The sequence below is a fragment of the Muntiacus reevesi genome, chromosome 9 (assembly GCF_963930625.1).
Source record: "Muntiacus reevesi chromosome 9, mMunRee1.1, whole genome shotgun sequence".
NCBI classification, from domain to species: domain Eukaryota; kingdom Metazoa; phylum Chordata; class Mammalia; order Artiodactyla; family Cervidae; genus Muntiacus; species Muntiacus reevesi.
In genome coordinates this window covers 15,569,858-15,594,091 of record NC_089257.1, presented here as the reverse complement: position 1 = coordinate 15,594,091, position 24,234 = coordinate 15,569,858, and the positions used below count along the sequence as shown (strand labels likewise).

General features: G+C 49.4%; 1 protein-coding gene across 1 annotated transcript in view; it reads right to left on the bottom strand.

Annotated features, from left to right (window-relative positions):
* Positions 1-24,234, bottom strand: part of LRP4 (LDL receptor related protein 4) — a 51,825-nt gene that overhangs the window by 4,264 nt on the left and 23,327 nt on the right. Inside the window, exons 16-37 of the mRNA XM_065944668.1 lie at positions 23,895-24,017; positions 21,814-22,022; positions 21,559-21,640; positions 20,670-20,775; positions 20,011-20,212; positions 18,375-18,564; positions 18,159-18,290; positions 17,097-17,237; positions 16,654-16,740; positions 16,376-16,547; positions 15,320-15,482; positions 14,980-15,205; positions 14,300-14,603; positions 12,338-12,556; positions 12,060-12,194; positions 10,955-11,063; positions 9,133-9,277; positions 8,744-8,857; positions 7,877-8,012; positions 3,583-3,650; positions 2,663-2,750; positions 909-1,050 (exon numbers count right to left, since the gene is read on the bottom strand). Coding sequence (XP_065800740.1) covers positions 909-1,050; positions 2,663-2,750; positions 3,583-3,650; positions 7,877-8,012; positions 8,744-8,857; positions 9,133-9,277; positions 10,955-11,063; positions 12,060-12,194; positions 12,338-12,556; positions 14,300-14,603; positions 14,980-15,205; positions 15,320-15,482; positions 16,376-16,547; positions 16,654-16,740; positions 17,097-17,237; positions 18,159-18,290; positions 18,375-18,564; positions 20,011-20,212; positions 20,670-20,775; positions 21,559-21,640; positions 21,814-22,022; positions 23,895-24,017 — 3,293 coding nt within the window. The remainder of the gene's footprint in view (positions 1-908; positions 1,051-2,662; positions 2,751-3,582; positions 3,651-7,876; positions 8,013-8,743; positions 8,858-9,132; positions 9,278-10,954; positions 11,064-12,059; positions 12,195-12,337; positions 12,557-14,299; positions 14,604-14,979; positions 15,206-15,319; positions 15,483-16,375; positions 16,548-16,653; positions 16,741-17,096; positions 17,238-18,158; positions 18,291-18,374; positions 18,565-20,010; positions 20,213-20,669; positions 20,776-21,558; positions 21,641-21,813; positions 22,023-23,894; positions 24,018-24,234) is intronic.

The following is a 24,234-nucleotide window of genomic DNA, read 5'->3' as shown; positions in this document are numbered from 1 at the left end:
CTGTGCTAGACAGGCCAAGAGAACCTCTTATGGTCCCATACAGGATAATTTCTAATGAAGGACTGCAGGATTTTAGGAAAAAAACAAGTCATATCAGACTAGGAAAATCAAAAGTCCTCAGTTATAGTCCCTCATTGAAACTGGCGAGGGACTATTTTTCATGCCTAAACATTCAGCAAATAATTTTTCACAACAAAAGAGTTAAAAGAACAAAAGCACATAAACTTTCAGAATTCTAGAGAAATTCCTTTAGATTCTGTGATAAAAGAATAGCAAAACACCAGCCGTTCCCAACTACAGCTTGGGTGCCGACAGCTTGGATCAGAGGTTAGAAAGGGGGAGTCCAGGAGTTCTAGGAGTTTGGGGTCACTTTAAAGGGGCACAGCCTCACTGCTGGGGAATGACAACTCTAGAAGGGAAGGAACATCTGAGCCTGGGAAAACATGTTTGGGCAGGGAGGTACATACCCACATGCTTTCAGACCTAAACCTCCTGGGATCTGCTTTCTTTCTTTCTTTTTATTTTTTAAATTGAATTTGTTACAGTATTGCTTCCGTTTCTATGGTTTAGGTTTTTGACCCCAAAGCATGTGGGATCTTAGTTCCCTGCCCAGGGATCAAACCCACACCCCCTGTGTTGGAAGGTGAGGTCTCAACCACTGGACCACCAGGGACGTCCCTGGGATATGCTTTCTAACCTTGCTCTCACCAGGGCCCCTCAAGCTGGTCCCTCACAAGCTGCTGACCTCTCCAGAAACCCAAATCACACTCCATTCTTCTGTTCACTGTCGCTCCCAAGATGCCAGGCCCACCCAGCATCCCTCCCTGAGGCCTTCCTGCTCAGGCAACTGGGCGTAATCCCCCGGCCCCTCCAGAAACAAACTCTCAGATACAAGACTTCACGTTTACCTCTTTCTTATAGCACAGTTGATTGTACATGGCCGGTTTGGGGGTCGCTTCAATCTTCACTTCCTGAGTGGAAGTTCGGTAGGAGGGGTTGCTGTAGGTCAGGTTCCCCATTGCAGGATCAGTTAACTTGGACTTTTTGTGTCTTTGGAAGGAAAAGGGATGAGTAATTAGTTCAGATCTGTATGGGGAGGATATCTGGGGAAGCTGTCACCCACATGCGGCAGGCAGCCTCACAGTAGACCCCGTCTCCTGGTTCTCACACCTTCTGAATCCCTGCCCCGTGAGCTGAGCCTGCTGACTTGCTTCTGGTGAACAGAACGTAAAAAAGTGCGGGATACTAGATTCGGTTACAAGGAAACTCCTGACAAGGAAACTGGCTTCGCTCTCGGCTTGCCCTCCCTCCCTCTCTCTCTCCTACTTCTGTTCTGAGGGATGCAGGCTGCCATGTTGCAAGTTGTTCTATGCAAAGGCCCACAAGGCAAGGAACGGACGAGAGAGGCCTCCAGCCCACAGTCTGCAAGAAATTATATCCTGTGCTCAGAAGGGAATCCTTGCCCTTCCTCTTCCAGTCAAGTCTCAAGATAAGACTAGAACCCTGGCTGACGCCTGGATTGCTGCCTCGTGAGACAGCCTGAGGCAGAGGCACCAGCTAAGCTGCACCCAGATTTCTGACCCACAGAAACTGTGAGGTGATCACTGGTTGTCACTTTTAAGTGGTTAAGTTTGTGGTTAATGATGTACAGCAATAGAAAGCGAATATGCCAAGCTTTAGTGTTAAGACAGACCTATGTTTCAATCCCACTTCTGTTACTTAGTAGCTGTTAGGGATGTTGGTGGACATAATCTAAACTTTCTGAACCTCAGATCCTCATCTGTAAAGTGAGGAACAATAATACCTGTATTATAAGGTGGTTGTGGCATTGAGACATATTCATTAAATGGTAGCTGTTACTATTATTACTGTTGTGGTAGAGGTGGTTTAGTCGCTAAGTCGTGTCTGACTCTTGCGACCCCATGGACTGTAGCCCGCCAGGCTCCACTATCTGTGGGATTCTCTAGGCAAGTATACTGGAGGGGGCTGCCATTTCCTTCTCCAGGGGAATCTTCCCAACCCAGGGCTCGAAGCCGGGTTTCCGGCACTATAGGCAGATTCTTTACCGACTGAGCTATAAGGGAAGCCTATTACTCTTGTAACTGTTGTTATTAGCAGAAAGACGTTTTTGCCCTGAGTTGCCTTTAAAGCATTTAGGGGAAAATATATAGAGAGAGAGTGATAAAAACATATTCTAACTTGAAATTTAGGATTCCTAGGAGGATTCCTACTGAGCAATGACACATCACCCAACATTGTCATAAAGGGCTGTGTTTGCGTGAAGAGAAAATCACTTCCAGCTTCAATGGTTTGAGGCAGTGTGGGATGGTGGCAAAAAGCAAAGATGCTAGATCAGTGCCAGCTCTGCCTCTTACTCTGTGATCTTGGGTGACATCCCCTGTCCTCAGTATCCTAGTCCATAAGGAAAATCCCGAGGGTTGCTGGGGTTATGAAATGAGGAAATGACCTGTGATGTGCCTGGGGAAGAAGGGTACACAGTCAGGTGTCTGCCCTTCCCTTCTGCTGCTCTGCCCAGGGACCCAGCTTTGAAACGAGGCTGGTCAGAAGCTGAATCAGTAAGTGGTCAGCTTCAAGGAGGTCCCAAACGTGCTAATGGGGCTCCTCAGCCAACATGCGGCCCCTGCAGTAGGACTGAGGTTACCTGTACAGTATCAAAGCCGCAATCACCACCAGAATCAGCAGGATGCTGAGGAGTCCACCGATGACGTAGCTGGCGTGAAGTCCTTCCCCTGGGAAGAGCAGAGGGATGCTAGGTGGGGACCAGGGATGCTCTTCCAGCTGGTGTGAGGGGTGGGAGGATGGACGGCTCCTTTTTGCCTCCCACACCATCTGAGGACAATTACAGGCCTCCTTCTCAGGGAGTGGGCCACAGGGGGTGGGCAGAGGGGGCTGAGGAGAAATCTACCACTCTGTCAGCATCTCTAACCCCGGTTCTACCACTTACTAGCTGTGTGACTTACGGCAAGATGCTTAACTTCTAAGCCCAAGTTTTCTCATCAGTTAAATGTAAATAATAAATTCCTCATTTATTATTTATATTTAACAATAAATATATAATATCAAATAATAAATGCATTACATCTGGAGATTGAAAGTGAGCGTGTATATACAAATACATATGCATACACACGTGCACACATTTGTCGTTTAGTCACTAAGTCACGTCCGACTGTTTGCAACCCCATGGACTATAGCCCACCAGGCTCCTCTGTCTCTGGGATTTCCCAGGCAAGCATACTGGAGTGGGTTGCCATTTCCTTCTCCAGGGGGTCTTTCTGACCCAGGGGTCAAACTTGCAGCTCCTGCATCGTCAGGCAGGTTCTTTACCGCCAAGCCACCAGGGAAGCCCATGCACACACAAATATGGCTTAATAAATAAATGCCTGGCATACAGAAAGCACTCTAGAAGTGGCAGCGATTTATGGTTGTTCTTTCTATGAATTTAGTCTAAGGAAAGGGTTCATCAACCCCAGAGTCCCCGTGAAGGTTCCTCAAGATCTCAACGGAGACTTCAATTTCTTAGCTTTTGTTTTTCAAAACAGATGGACACTGGGGGCTTACCTGGGGCAGCAGGCACGGCCTCATTGGAATGCGCACAGAGGCCCAGCTGGGCATCCCTTTCAGAGCATCTGTGGGGCAGAGAGAACCGAATGTGAACGCTACCTGTATTCAACAACGATCTTGCCTTCCACCAGGAGAAGGGGAAAGTCCTGGGAGGACCAGGCAAAAGGCCTGGGATCAGGGCTTTTAGACAGGAGACTGTACCAGACAGGAGAGGTTAGAAGCAAGGAGCGGGCAGGACCAGGAAATAGAGAAAAATCAGCTGAGTCTTCAAGATGCTACATGGAACTCTGCTCAATGTTCTGTGGCAGCCTGGATGGGAGGAGCATCTGGGGGAGAGTGGATACATGTACATGTATGGCTGAGTCCCTCTGCTGTGCACCTTAAACTATCACAACACCGTTAATCAGCTATTTGTTGTTGTTGTTCAGCTGTGTGTGACTCCATGGACTGCAGCACACCAGGCTTCCCTGTCCTTCACCATCTCCCCGAGCTTGCTCAAACTCCTGTCCATTGAATCGGTCATGGCATACCCCAATATAAAATAACAAGTTGTTAAAAAAAACACCCTGCGCTTCCCTGGTAGCTCAGAGGTAAAGAACCCGCCTGCCAATGCAGGAGATATGGGTTTGATCCCTTGTCCAGGAGGGTTCCACATGCAGCAGAGCCCATGCTCCGTGACAAAAGCTACCGTAATGAGAAGCCCACGCACCTCAGCTGGAGAGTGGCCCCCATTCACCACAGCTAGAGAAAAGCCCATGCAGCAACGAAGACCCAGCACGGCCAGTAAATAAATATAAATTATTTTTTAAAAGATGCTATATCACGTTTACATGTTTTAAAATATATAGTCTTTTGTTGTTTTTTGGCTGCGAGGCTTATAGGATCTCAGAATCCCCGACCAGGGATTAAAGCCAGGCCCTTGGCAGTGAAGGGGCTTCCCAGGCGGCACTAGCGGTAAAGAACCTGCCTGCCAGTGCAGGTAGATGTAAGAGACCCGGGTTCAATCCCTGGGTCGGAAAGATCCCCTGGAGAAGTAAATGGCAACCCGCTCCAGTATTCTTGCCTGGAAGACCCCATGGACAGAGGAGCCTGGCAGGCTGCAGTCCACAGTGTCGCACAGAGTCGGGCTCGACTGAAGCGACTTAGCATCCACGTGGCAGTGAAACAGTCACAACTGACTGGACTGCCAGGGAATTCCCAAAATATGTACTCCTTAAATAGGATTCTTTAAAAAGAAGAAGCAGGTCTGGGAGTGAACTGGAAGTCTGCTGAAAGAACACTAAAGACATCAAATAGTAGGCTTTATTAAACTACCAGGATGAGTGGGAAGAAGCTACCAGTCAAGCAAACCTCTCATTGGGTAAAGATAATCACAAGGTCTAGAAAGACCTGAAAAAATATATATATTGTTTTTCTCTCCTTCATTCTTTCACATGGGAATATGCAAAACATCCAGAGAGAGGGCTTAGATAGCTAACTTGAAATGCTGAGAAGGTAACTCCTTTGGGGCACATTCTGAGCTGGCAATTAAAGGTATGTCCTAAAAGGTTAGAGCCCCCTGAGAGGGAAATGGCAACCCACACCAGTACTCCTGCCTGGAAAATTTCATGGACGGGGAAGCCCAGCAGGCTACAGACCATGGGGTCACAAAGAATCAAACATGACTGAGCGACTGACACTTGAAAGGTTAGAGAAAAGCTGCTTTTGCAAAAGCATTTGAAACCAAGGTGTACTGAGTCTTCAAATAGAACTCTGAGAGGAAGAAAATATCTGAGTCGGTTCAAAAGCTCTCTAAATAAACCCAAATAAAACCAGATTAATAACGATTTTTAGTGCTTAAAAGTTAGTGAGAAAGGTACGTGTTTATATATGTTTATATCATATAACATTTCTATATAAACTCTTCTAACAAGAGAAAACAGGCCAACACAACATTGGAAAGCAATTATCCTCCAATTAAAAGTAAATTTAAAAAAGAGAAAATGGGGCACATAGAATAAACTTGATCTAATTTCAGGGACAAGAGTCTAGAGTTCTCATTGGGGATTATTACTATGTTTCTGTTTTCAGAATTGAAATCACGTATTAATTACCTTTCAAGCTACAATTGATATTAAAAATACTTTACAGGAAAAATGACCTAATAGAAAAATGCCTGAGAAGATACACATCAAAATAGGAAAAATAGGAAATGAAATAAATATCTGAAAAGGTGTCTGCACCCCACATTCAATGTAGCATTATTTATAATAGCCAAGACATGGAAACCACCAAAATGTCCATCAGTGGATGAATGGATAAAGAAAATGTTTGTATAGGGACACAATGGAACATTATTCAGCCATTAAAAAGGGGTGACATTCTGCCATTTGCAATAACATGGATGGACCTTAAGGGCATTATGCTAAGTGAAATAAGTCAGACAGAGATATCACTTATATGTGGACTCTGGAAAAAAATTAATAGATACAATTAATATCATACAGATTGGTAGTTGCCAGAGATGGGGGGTTGGGGGTAGATAAAATAAGTGAAGATGGTCAAAAGGCACAGACTTCCAGTTATAAGTCCTGGGGGTGCAATGTACATCATAGTGACTACAGTTAACAATACTGTATATTTGAAAGTTGCTAAGAGAGTAGCTTAAAATTTTTTTTATTGAATTTACTTATTTTTAATTGAAGGATAATTGCTTTACAGTATTGTGTTGGTCTGCCAAACACCAACACGAGTCAGCCGTAGGTATACCTATGTCCCCCACTCCTGAGCCTCCCACCCTCTGGCCTCCCCACCGCACCCCTCTCGGTTCTTACAGAGCCCGGGTCTGGGCGTCCTGAGTCACGCAGCAGATTCTCACTGGCTGTCTGTCTTACACATGGGGTGTATATGTTTCCGTCTTACTCCCTCCGTTTGTCCCACCCTCTCCTTCCCCCCACCCACCCCATGTCCGTTGTTCTGTTCTCTATGTCCGCATCTCCACTGCTGCCCTGCACAAAGGGGCATTAGCACCAGCTTTCTACATGCCACATATATCCATTGATATATGACATTTGCTTTCCGCTTTCTGACTTACTTCACTCTGTATAATAGGCTGTACAGGTTCACCCACCTCATTAGAACTGACTCAACTGTGTTCCTTTTTATGCCTGAGTAATATTCCATTGTGTATATGTACCACAGCTTCTTTATCCATTCATTTGTAGATGGACATCCAGCTTGCTTCCATTTCCTAGCTATTGTAATAGTGCTTCAGTGGACACTGGGGTACATGTGACTTTTTCAATTTTGGTTTCCTCGGGGTATATGCCTAGCAGTAGGACTGCTGAAAGAGTAGATTTTAAAAGTTATCGTTATAAGAAAAAAAATTGGATATGTGTGGTAATGGATGTTAACTAACTAGACCTATTGTGGTAATCATTTTGCAATATACATATATAACAAAAAAAAACCACTAAAGGTAATTATATATGAGTGTATGGGTATTTCTTTCATCTTTACTCCTATTTATATTTCCAGATTATTTTTTTACTAAGCATAAATAAAAAACATATTTATTAGACTTTCTCTAAGTTGAATATAACATATTTCATCAATTTTAAGATAAGCATTTTTTCCCCTATATTCTTACATCTCTAAAATAGGGCTATGTCTTACAATTAATGGCATATCACAATTGCTGTTGGTTATTTTTTCAGTTTAATCTCTCAAATCAGGATGCATTTTAAATTGACAGCACTTTCACTTAATGAAATACAGTGTTTTATGCTTAATTTGAGAACTGTTCATGGTTATGCTTGCTTATTTCATAATGGGGTGTGTGTGTGTGTGTGCGTGTGTGCAGATACATGCCTATTTTAATGTTACAGGTCATTATAAGCTAAGGCCATCATATACCCGGGAATGTCTCAAATTACAAAGCCCCAACCCAGAAACCACTATGACTTGGTGACTTCTAAGCAAAATGAAGGATAAGCCCATGTGCTAAACCTGTTCTGCCAGAGCAGAAATCACAGAAAGGAAGAAGGAGGAATGCCAGGTGGAAACTCTTCCTGAATGATTTCTCTCTAAAGCTGCTCTTAAAGCTTCTTGCTTCCAGAGCTATAAAAAAAAATCACTTGCAACAATCTACAAGACTAAATATCATCTCCAGTCCCAAACAGCAGGGACTAGTGGATAATGATGTAATCCATTTCCCATCTGTCAGAATTATCAAGCTGGGACTATGGTGGTCTGCTGGCAGGGGATGAAATTTGGATCAAAGAGCCCTCAGTCCCATACTAAATGCACTTACCTCCCTTCCACCTCCTCCAGAGATGTACGGGTCCGGGTGGTAGAAGAACGCAGGGTAGTCGGTAATGTGTTGGGTAGCACAGGGCTTCTTTCACTTATACTGGTAGCTCTGGGAGCTGGGGGCACCAGGCCAGGTACTGGAGAGAAAACAAGGGCTGGAGTGGACCACTGGAGCCCCAAATATCTACTTGTGCTCCAAGAGAACCTGATAGAGCAACCTTTTAGCTGCCCTCATCCTAGGCACCCCTGTTAGGTGTCCTTCTTAATAAAAAGGATTTGGTTTCCAATAGTAACAGCTCTGGATGGGCTAGCTGGCCCACAAAGGACAGGAAGAAAGTCATGCTCAGGTCACAGCAGGGATCAGGGACTCAGGAGAGCTGATTTCCATTCTAGTAAATGCCAGAAGCCAGGGACTTCCCTGGTGGTCCAGTGGCTAAGAACCTGCCTTCCATTGCAGGGGATGTGGGTTTGAGGCCTGGTTGGGAAACTAAGATCCTACATGCGGCAGGACAACTGAGCCCATGTGCCCCAACTAGAGAAAGCCGGGGCACGGTAACTACTAAGCCCACGGGCTCTAGAGCCCGAAGCCCACATTCCACAACAAGCAGCCAGTGCGCCGCAACTAGAGAAGGCCCCACGTGACGCCAGGAAGACCCAGCACAGCTACATACATAGATACATACACACGTACACACCAGAAGCCAGGCAAACCCGGCCCTGTGCCATTCCAAACCTCAAGCTCATCGCTCCTAGTCCCGCTGCTGTAAGATCCCCTGAGGGACAGTCTCACCCAGATGGAAAAAGCTGCTGATCCCCGGCCCTTGCAAGGGCTCCGCTGTTCTGGGGGGCGCCCATCAGTCTAACTCACCGAGGGAGCAGGGCCGGCCGTCGGGCTCATCAGGACAGGCACACACAAAGTCCGAGGTTCTGGCAAAGCAGAGGTGGGTGCAGCCGCCGTTGTTCACGCCACAGGCGTTGGTCCCTGGGAGCAAAGCAGATGAAGGTCTGGCCTGGGGTAGAATCAAGTCTCCCAGTTTGATGCTTCTCCATATGGAGAAAATTCAGGGCTCCCTGACTCCCAGGGACAGTGGGGCAGGAAGGAGGGGCATAACAACTGGGGGCCAAAAAGACCTAAGAGCTTCAGGTGCGAGCCCGCGGCTCTCCGGTGGCTCTGACCATCTCGGTTATTAACAGCCCTTAGGGTGACCAGCGAACCCCACCAGTGGTACGGAAGCAGCCTCCGGACCGGGAGCCCACCTGTCTGCCGCTGAGGGGAGACCACGATGATATCCATGAGTCCCTCCACATTCGCCAACACCGTCTCCTTGTTCCGGCCCGAGTACTTGTCCACACGCTGGATGGACTTGGTCTGCCAGTCTGTCCAGTAGATCCACCTGTCCTGCTACTCAACAGGGAGACCCCAAAAGGGTAACTATTAATAGGCAGACCCCACAACAGCTTCCGTGCCTCAGCCCGTTCGTTCCCGCTGCCCTGCTGTCCTCTTCTTCATATATCCAGGTCAACTCGTATGCATCCCCACATATGACATTACCCAGAAGATCGCCCCCAGTCCACAGAGAAGTCACCCTTCTCTCCATGCTGTTCTGAGCTCTCACTTCTACCCGTGGTCATTGTTTTACATATCTATCTGTCCTGCCAGATCAAGTCCTTCAAGGACAAGAATGTGCTTTGTTCATCTCTCAGTTTCCAAAACTAACACGTTGTCCTCAATCAGGGGGCTCAGTGAGTGGCTCAGTGAATAACTGAGTTCCTATACCTAGCAAACAGGAGTAAATTCTGGAGGTGGGGGGTCCTTCACTCACAGCCCCGGCCCGAGTTCCCTGGTTACCTCTGCAGGCAGCGGCCTTCTAATTCAGTGATCTTGAGATTCTCAACCAGGGGAGGAAGTGCAGTGTAGGCGGTTCCCCTCCCATCCCTAGGGTATGCATCAGAAACCCCAGGGAAACTTGTAGACTAGGAAACTAAACTCAGACTAATCCTGTAGTTTTACATGTGGAGTATGAGGGGGGGAAAGCCTATCATTAAGTAAAGTCAGAGAAAATCTTTTGGCTGGAAGGATATAATGCAGAATGCAGATAAAGTGGATGTTTTGTCAAAAAAAGGACAAAGGTTTTTGAATAATTGAGCATCCCTGTTTTGGCCCCTGCCTTGGTATACCTTTTTCCTTCCTTGCGTTGTTTTACAAGGTTAGAACTCTTAAAAAATAATGTCAGCCAATACTAACTAAAATGATCACAAATAACACACCCCGAGTGGCAGGCACTGTGTTAATGCTTTGTGTATATTTCGGGCTTCCCTGGTGGCTCAGATTGTAAAGAATCTGCCTGCAACGCGGGAGACCCAGGTTCCATCTCTGGGTTGAGAAGATTCCCTGGAGAAGGGAATGGCTACCCACTCTAGGATTCTTACCTGGAGAATTCCATGGACAGAAAAGCCTGGCAGGCTACAGTCCATGGGGTCACGAAGAGTCAGATATGACTTCAGGAGGACACTATTATTAAACTCGTTTCTTTTATAAGTAAGTGAAGCTTAGAGAGTTCAGTATCTTATGCAAATTGCCCAGTCAATTCATGACCCAGGCAGAACTTGAACCCACAGAGCTGGCTTGTTGGAGGCACTCACCCAATAAACTTACTGACTGGCTCGTTGCCTCAAAACGCTGGCTCTTAGCCACTCCACTTTCTGGCTGTTAAGTGAGCTGCCTGAGTTTGCGTGCTGGGACCACGGCACTGGGATCAACTAAGGAACTTGTTAAAAATGAATATTCCCAGCCCGACCCTCAGGAGGCAGGTCCTTTACATCCGATGCCCAGGAATGTTCATTCACTCAGGTCCCACGGCTGACTCCGCGCGCAGCTGTGGGAGAGCCACCCCTCTGAATGCTAGAATGTGGGCGAGTGGGAGCAGCAGGGCGCAGGGTGGCAAGGCTTCTGTGTACAAGAATCACTCCTAAAATGGGCTTCCGTCGCGCACCTGTTCAGCGGCATCTGGGGCAGACACAGAGCCCCAAGGAAGTACCCCCCATCAAGGAGGGTGAGGCCCGTTCTCCGAGTCAGTACCTGGGTGAGAGCAAAGGGGTGCGACACGTGGCTGACCAGCACCTGTCGGAGCTTCCCGCTGAGGTCAGCGCTCTCAATCCGATCCAGGTGGGCATCCACCCAGTAGATCCTGTGAAGGAGAAAAGGTGGCCGCTGACGACATGAGCCAAGGAGCCCAGCCCTGCCCTCGGGGAGCTGGCTGTCCCCTCCTGAGCGGAGCTGGTGGGTGCTGTGAGCAGTCGTGGTGACTTGATGAGGGGGGTCACTGGGAGTCCCTAAGCTGAGGAGTGGAATTTGGATGGTGACTCATAAGTGGGGAGGCCAGGGCGGTTCTGGAGAGGGGTAGAAATCAAGTGACTTCAGGGAAGCCAGCCCCCCATCTCATCTTCAGCAACTCGATCACCCTTTGACTCCTACAGAGACATCACTTGGCTGAAAAAGGTCCATCTAGTCAAAGCTATGGTTTTTCCAGTAGTCACGTATGGATGTGAGAGTTGGACTATAAAGAAAGCTGAGCACTGAAGTGATGCTTTTTCAAACTGGTGTTGGAGAAGACTCTTGAGAGTCCCTTGGACTGCATGGAGATCCAACCAGTCCATCCTAAAGGAAATCAGTCCTGAATATTCATTGGAAGGACTGATGCTAAAGCTCCAGTACTTTGGCCACCTGATGAGAGCAGCTGCATCAGGGGAAAAGACTCTAATTCTGGGAAAGATTGAGGGCAGGAGGAGAAGGGGACGACAGAGGAAGAGACGTTTGGATGGCATCATCAACTCAATGGACATGGGTTTGAGTAAACTCTGGGAGATAGTGAAGGACAGGGAAGCCTGGCATGCTGCAATCCATAGGGTTGCAAAGAGTCAGATACGACTTAGCAACTGAACAACAACAACAAAATAAATTAAAAAATAAAAACACGTAAACCAGATAAACAAAGCCCACCTGAGGGTTGAGTGCTGGGTTCAGCGACTCTGCCCCGAGAATATGTTACCTCATCCTTCTCACTGCTTGCTCTTCCCCACCCACCAAGGAGCTTTCTACTTTTTTGTTTTCACTACTTCAATCTCGGTCTTCCTCTCCTCTGCCCACCCGATTTCCAGGATGCTGTCTGGGATAGGATTCCCACCTGCGGGTATCATAGTCCAGGGTAAGTCCATTGGGCCAACCCAGGTCTGTGTTGATGAGGACCTTCCGCTCAGAGCCATCCAAGTTCGCCCGTTCGATCTTGGCAATGTGGCCCCAGTCTGTCCAGAAGAGGTACCTGGAACACGATGGTGCCATTAGCAAGGCATGGGAAGACGGCACCCAGAGGTCGAGAGAATACCATTAATATCGAGGCATATTCAAGTGCCTCCTCCCCAGGCCCTTCTCCCCTGGGTCTCTTTCCTGCTGGCCAAAACTTACCCCTTCCTGGGGAAAACAGCGATGGCCCGAGGCTCATCCAGGCTGTTGTTGATCAGCACTCTGCGGCAGGAACCGTCCAGCCTCGATGCTTCGATGGTGTTGCGGCCCGTATCTGTCCAATACAGATTCCGGGCCACCCAGTCCACTGCCAGGCCGTCAGTGGTCTTCAGCCCACGCCCGATCACTGTCTCCATGTTGCTGCCGTTCAGATCTGCTCGCCTTGAGGAACAGCCCAGGGTTAGATGACTGATCAGATCAGCAACAGGCTGATACCCCTTTAATCCACAGTACCAGAGTTGGATTTCCACTACACTGGAAGTTCCGTAGGGGCAGGGACCAAGTATTTATAAGTACATGCATGCATGTGTGCATGCTAAGGAGCTTCAGTTGTGTCTGACTCTCTGCCACCCTGTGGATTGTAGCCTGCCAAGCTCCTCTGTCCTTGGGATTCTCCAGGCAAGAATACTGGAGTGGGTCGCCATGCCCTCCTCCAAGGGATCTTCCTGACCCAGGGAGCAAACCCACGTCTCTTAAGTCTAACCTGTGTTGGCAGGCGGGTTCTTTACCACTAGCGCCACCTGGGAAGCCCATTTATAAGTACATTCCTCAGCATCTAGCACAGTAGGTATTCAAAATACTTGCAGACCTAATGAATAAGGTATTGGGAGGACAGAGTGTTTCCTGCTCTAAGTAGGTGGCATTTGGGCCCACGTCTTGCCAGAAGACAGGTTAATAAGCCCCATACACCTTCAGGAGGAGACAAGGATTGCTAGGTAGTGATTAGAAGAAAGGGAAGATTTTTTAAAATCTACCTGTGCATTTTTTATAATAATCTGACCTATAGTAGGGAACTCAGGATGGGGGAGGGGGTGTGTCACCAACACATGGGGGCCTTCTCTAAACTCCACATGCCCACCAGCTCTCAGGACAAGAGTCTAATACACCTCTCAGGGAGAAAAAAGGGAACGCTCCTGTTCTTCCTCATGAGAATCTCTGCCATGGTAAACCCCTCTAACGGTACGTGAATGTACATGAATGCAGGGTACCACGTTCCTTGACTGTGTTGGGGAGAAAAATTGAAAGAATAAAAACTTAAATAAAACAAAAAATATTTTAAAAACAAAAACAAGCACAACCTCGCAAACCACCACACACCTTGCATTTGGCTGGTATTTCTGTATTACAATACACTCAGTTTGGCGATGTGGTCAACTAATTACTGAGTCTCAGAGGATTCGTGGTACTCCTGTAGGGTCCAGTAGTCGGGGTAGAAGGCTCCAGGTCCCTAGCCTGACTTTATCTGTCTGTTTTACATACTGGACTTCTGCTGCTGCTGCTGCTAAGTCGCTTCAGTCGTGTCCGACCCTAGTCCTCTCTAAATAGGGAAATTCCCTGGTGGTTCAGTGGGTAAGACACTGTTTCCACTGCAGGGAGCATGGGTTTGATCCCTGGTCGGGGAATCCTGCAAGCTGCATGGTGCGACCAAAAATATGAATTCATGAAACACAAGATGGGTCATGTGTGTGTGCTCAGTCGTGTCCAGCTCTGTACGACCCTGTGGACTGTAGCCCGCCAGGCTCCTCTGTCCATGGGATTTTCCAGGCAAGCCTACTGGAGTGGATTGCCATTTCCTCCTCCAGGGGACCTTCTCAACCCAGGGATCAGACCCAGGTCTCTTGAGTCTCCTGCACTGGCAGGCGGATTCTTTTATCAGTGCACCACCTGGGAAGCCTGGCAAAGCACATCAGAACCTTCAAACAAACAAACAAAACAAGCAAACAAACAAAAAAGTTTGAAACTCTTCTGGGAAAACACTGCAAAGCGAACAAATTCAGGTCAGAAATCACTATCCAAGTTGCCAAATCATTCAATCCGTTTAGAGGTGAACCCAGACCATGACCTCAGCCATCAGAGATGGGAAGCAGGTCTGTGTCCTCTGGAGGTTTTCGGGGACACTCATACCTGATAACATCCAGGAACACATCCGTGTAATAGACCTTGCCATCCACGCTGTCGTAGTCCAGGGAGATGACATTGTTGAGCTCGGGGACTGGTACGTGCACATCTGTGTGGTCGCTGGTGTCCAGGGAGATACGCCGGATGGAGCCGCGGCTGGAGAAGAGCAGGTACGTCTCAGGAGAGGGATCACAGGTCTTCCCATCTCCCTTCAGCTGGATGCCGGTGGGGCAGGCACAGGAAAAGCCCGAGGGCCGGGGCAGGCACAGGTGAGAACAGCCACCGTTCTTGGGTCCGCACTTGTTCACACCTGGTGACGAAAGAAAGAAAGGTGCGAGTTTTGACACCCAGCCTGGAATACGGTCTGAATCTTAACCAAGGCACGGGATTTCTTGTGCCTGACGGTCTACTGTTCTGCATGACAGGATTTGGTGCCCGGCAGGGATGAGCTGGAAGGAGCAGGGGTATCTCCGGGAGCCCTTTAAAGGGCACAGCACCCTGCCGTGGGCGTACGCAGTACCCACTGTACCCAGAAGGAAACGCAGCCTGATCCTGGAGGAGGGGCTTAGGCAGGTCCCTGTCCCTCTGGTTGTAAAGGCATCTCTCTGCTCTGGATAGATCTCTGATGCTGAGACGGCCCCAGAAAGTCAGAGGCCTGTGGCTCACAGCCCTAGGGGTCTTCTCACCCAGGGGCTGTGCCCGATCCACAGCCTGGATGTCCATGAGGCCTGGCAGGTTGGACCTCACCAGGATGACGTTGCTGCCAGTCCCCTTGTCGGCACGGTGGATGCTACGGGTCTGCCAGTCAGTCCAGTAGATGTAGGCGCCGAGCAGGGTGAGGCCATACGGGTGCTGGACAGGTGACACCAGCGTGTGCCGATTGGCCCCGTTCAGATCCGCAGCCTCGATTCGCTGCGGAGGAAGCACAGGGTACCGGAGCTGTTGGGAGGCCGGGAGCCCTCAGCGGAGACTCCACGGCCCTCCTAGACTCTCAGGCTCTGCAAAGGAGCAGGAGCGGGACCCCACCTCGGTGTGGGCATCAGCCCAGAGCAGCTGGGAGCTGGCCTTGTCCACAGTCAGTCCGTTGGGCCACCCGAGGTTGCTGTTGATGAGCACGGCGCGGTCGGAGCCGTCCATTCCCGACCGCTCCAGCTTGGCATGCTCCCCCCAGTCCGTCCAGTACATGAACCTGGGCAAGAAACGGTAATAGCTGGTTACTCCCACAGTTCCCATACCCTGGGAGGCCTCACAATACGCCAGACACTATGAAAAATATTTACATGCACAGACAGGCCTTTACAGGGTTTCATATTTGCCAGACGACAAAGTTCCAGAGACCAGTTTCGCAATAATGTGAACGTATTAACACTACTGAACTGTACACTTGAAGACGGTTAAGATGGTAAATTTAATGTTATGCTTTTCATGATTAGAAATACAATACTTCCAGGACTTCCCCGGTGGTCAGTGGCTAAGACTCAGTGTTCCCAATGCAAGGGGGTCTAGCTTCAATCCCTGCTCAGGGAACTAGACCCCACATGCCACAATTAAGACCCTGCACAGCCAAATAAATATTTTTTTAAAATAATTAAAATATTTAAAAAACTAAAATAAAAAAAAAATTTAAGTACTTCGCAGCATTATCTCACTTAATTCTCACAAGGTCCACAAGGCATGCATTTTCATTATCACCTCCATTCTACAGGTAAGGAATCTGAGGACCAGGCACGTGTGCTAAGTTGCATCTGTCGTGTCCGACTCTTTGGGACCCTATGGGCTGCAGAAGCCAGACTCCTCTGATCGTGGGATTCTCCAGGCAAGAAGGAAGGTTGGAGTGGGTCACCATTGGAGGACCAGGGAGGTTAAACATTGAACCCAAAGTGACAGACGCAGCTAATAAATGGTGAAAAAGTTTGAATTCTGGATTTCTGATTCCAGGGTTCATACTTTGAACCTCTACGCTACACTGCCACCCTGAGGGACATCACAAGGGAGAGGAAGCGCCCCCGGGAGGTCAGACCCTGTGCTCCTGCGAGGCGGGCGTGCTCATCCTGCCGCCTGGGGCCCCGGAGCCGCTCTCACCCCATCTCGTGGTACAGTACGATGGCGCGCGGGCTGTCAAGGTTCTGCCACACCAGCACCTTCCGCATGGACCCGTCCAGGTTGCCCACTTCGATCCGGTTGGTTCCCGTGTCTGTCCAGTACACCTTCCGGCCGATGGCATCCACCGCGAGCCCGTCTGTGGTCTGCAGACCTGTGGGAAGTCAACAGGGCACACTGGCTCCTGCCTTAAGACAGACGGGCTCTCTCCCCAGCTCTGCAGGCAGACAGGCGGGCCCAAGGCTGGCAGCCAGGCCCACCTGTGGTGATGAGGTCCTCCTGCTGCGAGCCATCCAGACGGGCACGGCTGATCCTGTGCAGCGTGCTGTCGGACCAGTACACTTTTCCTGGAAAAGGAAGGCATGGCTCAGCCCAGACCTTCATCCCTCCCCGCCTCCAAAGGAACACACACCGCTGACTCGTGTTCTGAGACGCCTGGGCACGTCAGAGAGCCCTCCATCCCCAAGGAGAGGAAATCAAGGGGAATACAGAAATATTATAACAGGATAGCCCTTGGCAGAGATGAAGAATGTGGCCCCCAACCCCATGCCCTCATAATGAAAGAGAAAGTGCTACAGAGATGGGCAGGGGTTGTGCCAGAGCGAACGGGATGCCCCTAGGCTCTCAGCAGGAGGCAAAGGCGGCAGCAAAGAGAGGCATCCGTTGCTATGGGGGCCAGGAGAGCAGGGAGGACCACGCAGACCTTCCTGGGGATCCACTCCAATGGCAATGGTGTTCTTCATGGTGATGTTGATGGGTACCACCACGTCGGCAAAATAAGGGATGTCCAAGGAGACCATGCGGATGTCTATCCTCCTGGCGAAGATGAGGAAACTGTTCATGCCTGCCCAGGTGCGGAGAGAAGGAAAGAGGACAGTCATCCTAGCACAGCCATGAGAGGATCTGGAGCAAGGCAAGCTGAAGTTCAAGCTTTCCGTCTCCATTAGTTTCTAGTTGTGTGATCCTGAGCACATTATTTAAATTGTTTAAGCCTCAGTTTCATCATCTGTAAAATGGGGGCAATAACAGGGGGTGCTGTAGGGATAAAAGATCAGTACAGAAAAACCCTTAGCGTTGGGTCTGATTCATAGACACAGTTCTTTATTAGTATCGCAAAAGTGAATCTCTTTGAAGTTTAAAAAACTTCATGCTAAGTGAAAGAGGGCTTTGTCCGCAGCCTGGGACAATTCAGAGCTCCTTTCTCACTCAAGTTCCCTAGGAAGTTAGGGTTCAAATGTAGCCTACCGTGTAGCATCTCCTAGGGAGAAACATCAGCTTCCAACACTTGGGCAGCCAGCTCCTGCTTCTGAGACCTTTCAGTTCAGGTTATCAAGAAGGTTGTGCTGATCGTGCCTATGCACCCAAGTGCCATTTCCAAAGGAGGTACCATTACCTTGTAGTTTATCACATGTTCTAGTATTTATTATACCAATTTGGGGTAGATGGAACTAAAGTGATTTATTCTAACCGAATCAGTATATTATGACAGTTTCCCAACAGAGAAAAATTAAGTGTCTGAGAAAGAAGCATCTTTTTCTAATGTGCATGAAGATGCCATGAAACCTAGTTGGACCCTGCTTCTCATCCTGCCTGCCTGTTCCCCTGCATCTCTTCTTTTTTTAAAAAAAAGAAAGCTTTGTCTTGCCCCTAAGCCTCTAGAAGCTTAGGTTCCTCAGGCCACACTGGAATCCACTTGCGAGGAAGGAAGAGAGTCACTGCCCCTTCCCAGAGAGGCTCTAGCCAGGTCTGTGATGCCTAGACCCACCTGGTGAGCAGGTCTTGCCATCAGGCATCACGTTAATGCCTGTGGGGCAGGTACAGCTGAAGCCGCTTGGGTCTGGGGACCGAAGACACAGGTGGCTGCAGCCGCCGTTCTCCGTCGCGCACGGCGTGGACACTGGGTGGGGAGGAGGGGGTCAATGAGAAGGGCCGTGGCCGAGGGAAGCCAAGGAGAAGCCAGTGTGGGCCAAGGGCTGGTCACCTGGGGGCCGCCGGCGGTGGAAGACGTGGATGTCCATCAGGTTCTCCAGGTTCTCCTGCAGGGTCTCCCGGTCCAGCCCCGTCAGCCGGTCGGCACTCTGGATACTCTTGGTCTGCCAGTCGGTCCAGTAGATGCGCTCCCCATAGAGGGTCAGTCCAAACGGGTGGGGCAGCTGGCTTCCGATCAGGACCTGCCAGGGTCCCCGCGCTTACGTCATGACCCCAATCAGGTCTGACAGTACAGAGCAGGCGTCAAGGGCGCACTCTGCCAGTACCACCTGCTGACCTTGGGTTAGAGCTGGTTATAAAATCTCTCAAGCCTTGGTCTGCCAATCTGCGATAGCATCGTGACAGCACCTGGCTCCAAGGGTTGTGTGATGATTCTAAGAGATCATGTATTATTTACATAATCTCGAAGAATCTCTGTACAAGTGACTTACTAATTACAAAACGAGAAACAGCAACTTCACAGGGGACACCATCTTTACCACACAATTTACCACACAATTAAAGCTGGTGACTTCCCTGGTGGTTCAGTGGTTAAGACTTTACCTTCCAATGCAGAGGGCATGGGTTCCATCCCTGGCCAGGGAACTAAGATCCCACATGCCTCATGGCCAAAAAACCAAAACATAAAACAGAAGCAATACGGCAACAAATTCAATAAAGACTTTTAAAATTGTCCACATTAAAAAAAAATCTTAGAAGAAAAAATTGGTATTGCAATGATGAGATGAGCTGACATCTGTGGCTACTAATAAGACATACTGAGAACTCAGGACAGGACTTAATGTGGTATTCCTGCCCCAGATGTATAATCTGAATCTGATCATAAAGATACGTCAGACAAATTGAGGGACATTCTACAGAATAACTGGCATTTACTCTTTAAAGATGCAAAGATCAAGAAAGATAAAGAAAAGCTGAGGAAATGTTCCAGATTAAAGAGACATCATGACTAAAAACAACTGTAATGTGGAGCTGGACCCTAGACTGAAAAAGAAAACAAAGTTATAAAGGACATTATTGGGGCAATTGGTGGTGACACTGAACACAGGCCGCGGATTAGACAGTAATATTGTATCAACATTAAATTTCCTGATATTGATCACTGAACTGTGATTATGTAAGACTGAGTTCTTGTTCTTAGGAAATACACATTGGACTATCTGGGGTTCAGGGCAGGATGTCTCCAATGGAATCTCAGATGGTTTGGAAAAATAATGTGTGTGTGTGCATGTGTAGAGAGAATAAGAATGGTATAACCATGTGGCAAAATGTCAGTTATTGGTTCTTTTGACTATTCCTGCAGTTTGTTAAGTTGAAAATTATACCAAAATTAACAAAGAGAGAAAGAGAGAGAGAGGTCATGGGCCCAGTATGCTACTGGTGATAAATTAGCATTCATGGTGATGGTTATTAGGAAAGTACTTATACCCCAGCCCACAAGCCACACGGTCCCCAGTTCAAGGAGCAGGGACCCCAGGCTCGGGAGTGCAGCCACAGTCTCAGAGAAATAGCATTCACCCCACACTGGATCTCCCTTAGGCCTCCCCGGGTCCCGTCAGCACCCAGCCAGGAAGCCCTGTCGGGGAGGAAGTCAGGGCTGTGGGAGGATGCCTCCGTGCCACGCTTACCTTCCTCTTGCTGCCATCGAGTCCGGCAAACTCAATCGTCTTCATGCCGGCATCAGCCCAGTAGAGCCGCTGGGACCCATAGTCGATGGCTAATCCATTAGGCCAGGTCAGATTGGAAGAGATGATGACCCGCCGGCCTGAGGCATCCATGCCAGCTCGCTCAATCTTGGGACTTGCACCCCAGTCCGTCCAATACATGTACCTGGGCAAGGGAAGGGAAGTCTTACAAGCCTTCTAGTTACTACCCAGTGGGGATTCAGGGTTCCCAGGGCTCGAGGGTTTCTACATGCAGTGGCTGCCCCAGCCTCTTGCCTCAGTTTCCAGCTCCCTCCTGGGTTCAGAGCTGTCTCTGAAGGTCTTACATCTTATATCACTACCAAAAACCAGCAAGGGTCTTAAGTGTTTCCTTGACTGGATGGGTTAAAGAATTATGGTACGTCAACTTAACAGAGTTCTATATAACCATCAAGAAAAAAAAAAAATCTACTGATCAAATGGGAGGATATCCAAGATATATAGCCAAGTAAAAAAACCAAGTTACAGGCACAGCATGTTGTCAAACAAAAACCACCACCACCACCATACGTATCCCTGCAGACTCCACTCCAGTCCTCAGATCTGGGGGTGGGGGGAGCTTGTTCCAAGGGGCAGGTGCTCACCCGCCCATGGGCTCCACCACAATGTCCCGGGGACGATCAAGGTTCTCCCAGATGAGAACTGTCCTCATGCTGCCGTCCGTGTTGGCCACTTCAATCCGGTCTGTCCCTGCCAAGAAGTAGGTGCGGGCAAAGATATCAACTCTCGTCTGGGTCATTCACCCTCTTACCTTCCATGCCCAGCAGAGAGCTTGGTGTGCCATAAATCCTCAAGAAATACTTTGTGATAAAAGCAATGAATATGGAGGGACCTGAATTTCAAGAAGAAATTCAAGGAACTGATTAGCTCCCTTTCTTGGAAGATTAAGGCTTCTTCAACCCAAGTAACTCATTCTATTCTATAATTTAAGGCCATGCTTCTCAAACTTTACTGTGTCTAAGAACCAGAAGAGCTTGTGAAAATACAGATTCCTAAGCCCCAAAGATTCTTATTGAGCAGGTCTGGGGTGGGGCTCAGGAATCTGCATTTCTAACAAGTTCCAAGGTGATGCTGACGCTGCTGGTCCAGGGACCACCACTTTGAGTAGCTCTCATTTAAGGCACTCCCTCTGCCTCCCACACTTACCTGCCTAATAGAAAATGCTTCTTTCACCAAGATAGTGATGGAAGGAAAACCACAGGGTGTAGGTATCTTGTCTGAAACGCCTCAAAACATTCTCAAGCATCAGCTGCACAGCCGAAGTAGCCGCCACTTGAATGGCAAATGCCAAACCCTCAGATGTGAGATTCTAACTTTAGTTCTGCAGCAGCCCAACCACTCCTGACCGACCAAGGAACTTCAGGTCAAGACGGAAATGGTCTAGGAGGGGCACCAGGTCCTTTCGAGCTGAGGCCAGGGTTTTAAATAAGAAGATCCCAGAGTGTCAGGCCACACATGCATCTGTCTATATACCTGCATCTGTCCAGTAGAGCTTGTTGGTGACCCAGTCAATGGCCAGGCCTGCCGGGCTCTCCAAACTGGTATCCACCACCACCTAGGCAGGAAGCAAGACTGTATCACCAGCTGGACTTGCGCCCCGGCTCTGGGGCCCAAACGCCAGCAACTGGCGGGCTGGCAAAGGTCTGGGAGGCCCTTCCTGGGAGAGGGTGAATCCCGCACCACCCGCCCTGCCCTCCCCGCGGGCCCGCGCCCCGCGTCCGGCCCTACCTCCTGCCCTGTTCCATCCCACTTGGCCCTGCTGATGGTGTCAGTGCTGACGTCTGTCCAGTACACGCGGTCATCCCGGGAGTCCCAGTCAAGGGCCACAGCGCTGCGCACGTCAGCCAGCGGGATGACATCGTCGGACAGGTCCTCCGTGTCGAAGCTGATCCGACGGATGTCCATCCTTCGGGCAAAAAGCAGGAACTTGTCAAGACCTGATCAAAGGCCGAAAGGGGTCTTCTTTTAATGCTCTAAATCCAGTAACAGTGACAGACACAGACGCTCGCCTGCGGGACATCTGGTTCAGCCACACTTCCTGGGGTCTGCTGCCCTTTGTCCCCTATGCTTCACACCTCAGACCCCCTCTGAGCACTGGGCAGCCTGTGCTGGCATCATCAGACTTGAGGAGCCAATGGAATAGACGCCACCAGGGCCCAGATGGGCATCCTGTTTAAGTGTCTGTCAGCTGCATCTCAACTCTCCTCTGCTCTGACTTTGCTCAGCCTCACCTAGTGGGCTGGGCTAGATCCCTGTCAAGCCCCCACCCCACCTCTCTGCCTTCTACGTCTGCTTCAGGACTTCTGCTCCACTCCATGGTCTAAGACCCCTTCCTCTACGCTCTTTGTGATTTGGGCCAAAAATGACTGTTGCACCCTACTCCTTGCCAGGCACTGAGCTTCCTGTTTTTCTTCCCTTGTCTCCTTTACCCTCCTAACAGTCTTTTGTGGTTCACGCTATTCTTATTCTCATTGTCTGGATCAACGACCCAGCGGCTAACAGGGGCCCAGAAACCGGCCCAGGGTCCCACAGCTACCAAGCACCGGAGCAGGGGGACTTGAACTCAGGTCTGACTGCAAAAGTGGAGTTCTGGCCACATTCCCATTCAGCATTTTCCCAGCTCTTCTCCATCCCCTGCCCCTATTCTGGTCTGTCTGAATATTTCCCAGTTACTATTCTGCTTTGAAAGGCACTTCCTGCGTCACTTTATCAACTGAACTTCTTTCAGGGGAAGTTCCTTGCATCTCATCAAGACCACATGGGAAGAGCTGGGCACAGGAGGATGCAAGGAAACAAGGTTCTCAGTCAAAGTGTGCTGAATGACTCCCCCTCTGTTCCCTGGAATAGTTTCCCTGATTCCACTCTCTGGAAAGGACCGAGGTCCTGAGAGAAATTTTATTTTTGCCAGAGAGAAGTGGGGCGGCGGGCACACAGCAGGAACAGAAGAGTCGTGATGTGTGAGGCATCTCCCCAGCCCCTGGCTGGGGGTGCCACCCATCTGGATCACTCCTCTCTGGACTATTCTCAGGAAAAAAAGTCACCTGCGCCTCTGAGCTAGACAAGGCCACCCTCTCAAGGCAATACACCTTCAGGAGCTCAAAGAAAGCCAAAGGAGCAGTTCAGGGAGCCCCCAGGGAACGCTTTCACTTACTGGACACTTATTTATCCTGGGCCTCTGTATACAGAGCATCATCAGATGTGTTTATCTTACTCTCTGGTTTAGGGGCTGAGACAGTCTTTAGGGTGATGCTAAAGGTAAAAGTGAAGCTGCCCAGTCGGGTCCAACTCTTGGAGACCCAATGGACTACAGCCCACCAGGCTCCTCCGTCCATAGAATTTTCCAGGCAAGAATACTGGAGTGGGTTGCTGTTTACTTCTCCAGGGGGTCTTCCCAACCCAGTGATCAAACCCGGGTCTCCGGCACTGCAGGCAGACACTTCACTGTCTGAGCCACCAGGGAAACTCCAAAGGTAAAGAGCTAGGAAACCATTCCCTTGCTGTGTAGAAGGGTCTGGAACCCTCTTGCTGCCTAGAGACAGAGCACCCTGGGCGAAACGACCCACAGGCCTGTGTGTAGGGCTTCATGCTTGACTCTGTAGTGTCCCTGCACCTTCAGGGATGAGCCCTGGGCCCTCGGCCCTCAGCTCTGACCGCGGAGCCCTCAGCTCCTGACCTTCTTCCTCTCCAGGGGCTACCTGCGGAGCTGGCTCCTCCCTGAACCAGGCAATTCCCAAACTCCTCCCCCTTTGTTTGCTCCACCCACCCTCACAAGGCAGGTCCACTGAGGCGGGGGCCCCAGACCCACTTACTCTGGGCACAGGCGTGGCTGCTGATCTTGCGGAAGCCGGTGGGGCAGGCACAGGTGTAGTTCTGGCCACTGGGCAGACACAGGTGGGTGCAGCCTCCATTGTTGTCCCCACAGCGGTTTTTCCCTGCTCAAAAAGCCCAGAACGAGAGGGTCAGGTAAGGCCAAAGGTTGGCAGAAGGGGTCCCAAGGCTAGTGAGTGGGGGTTTAGCAAACAAAGGCATGATCTTCCTGAAGGAAAAAACTATGTCTTCTTATCTTGTATATCTGCCCCCACCTAAGAGCAGAGTGAATGCCTGATACACAGGAAAAGTTTGCATGAATTCAATGGGGATAGCAAAGCA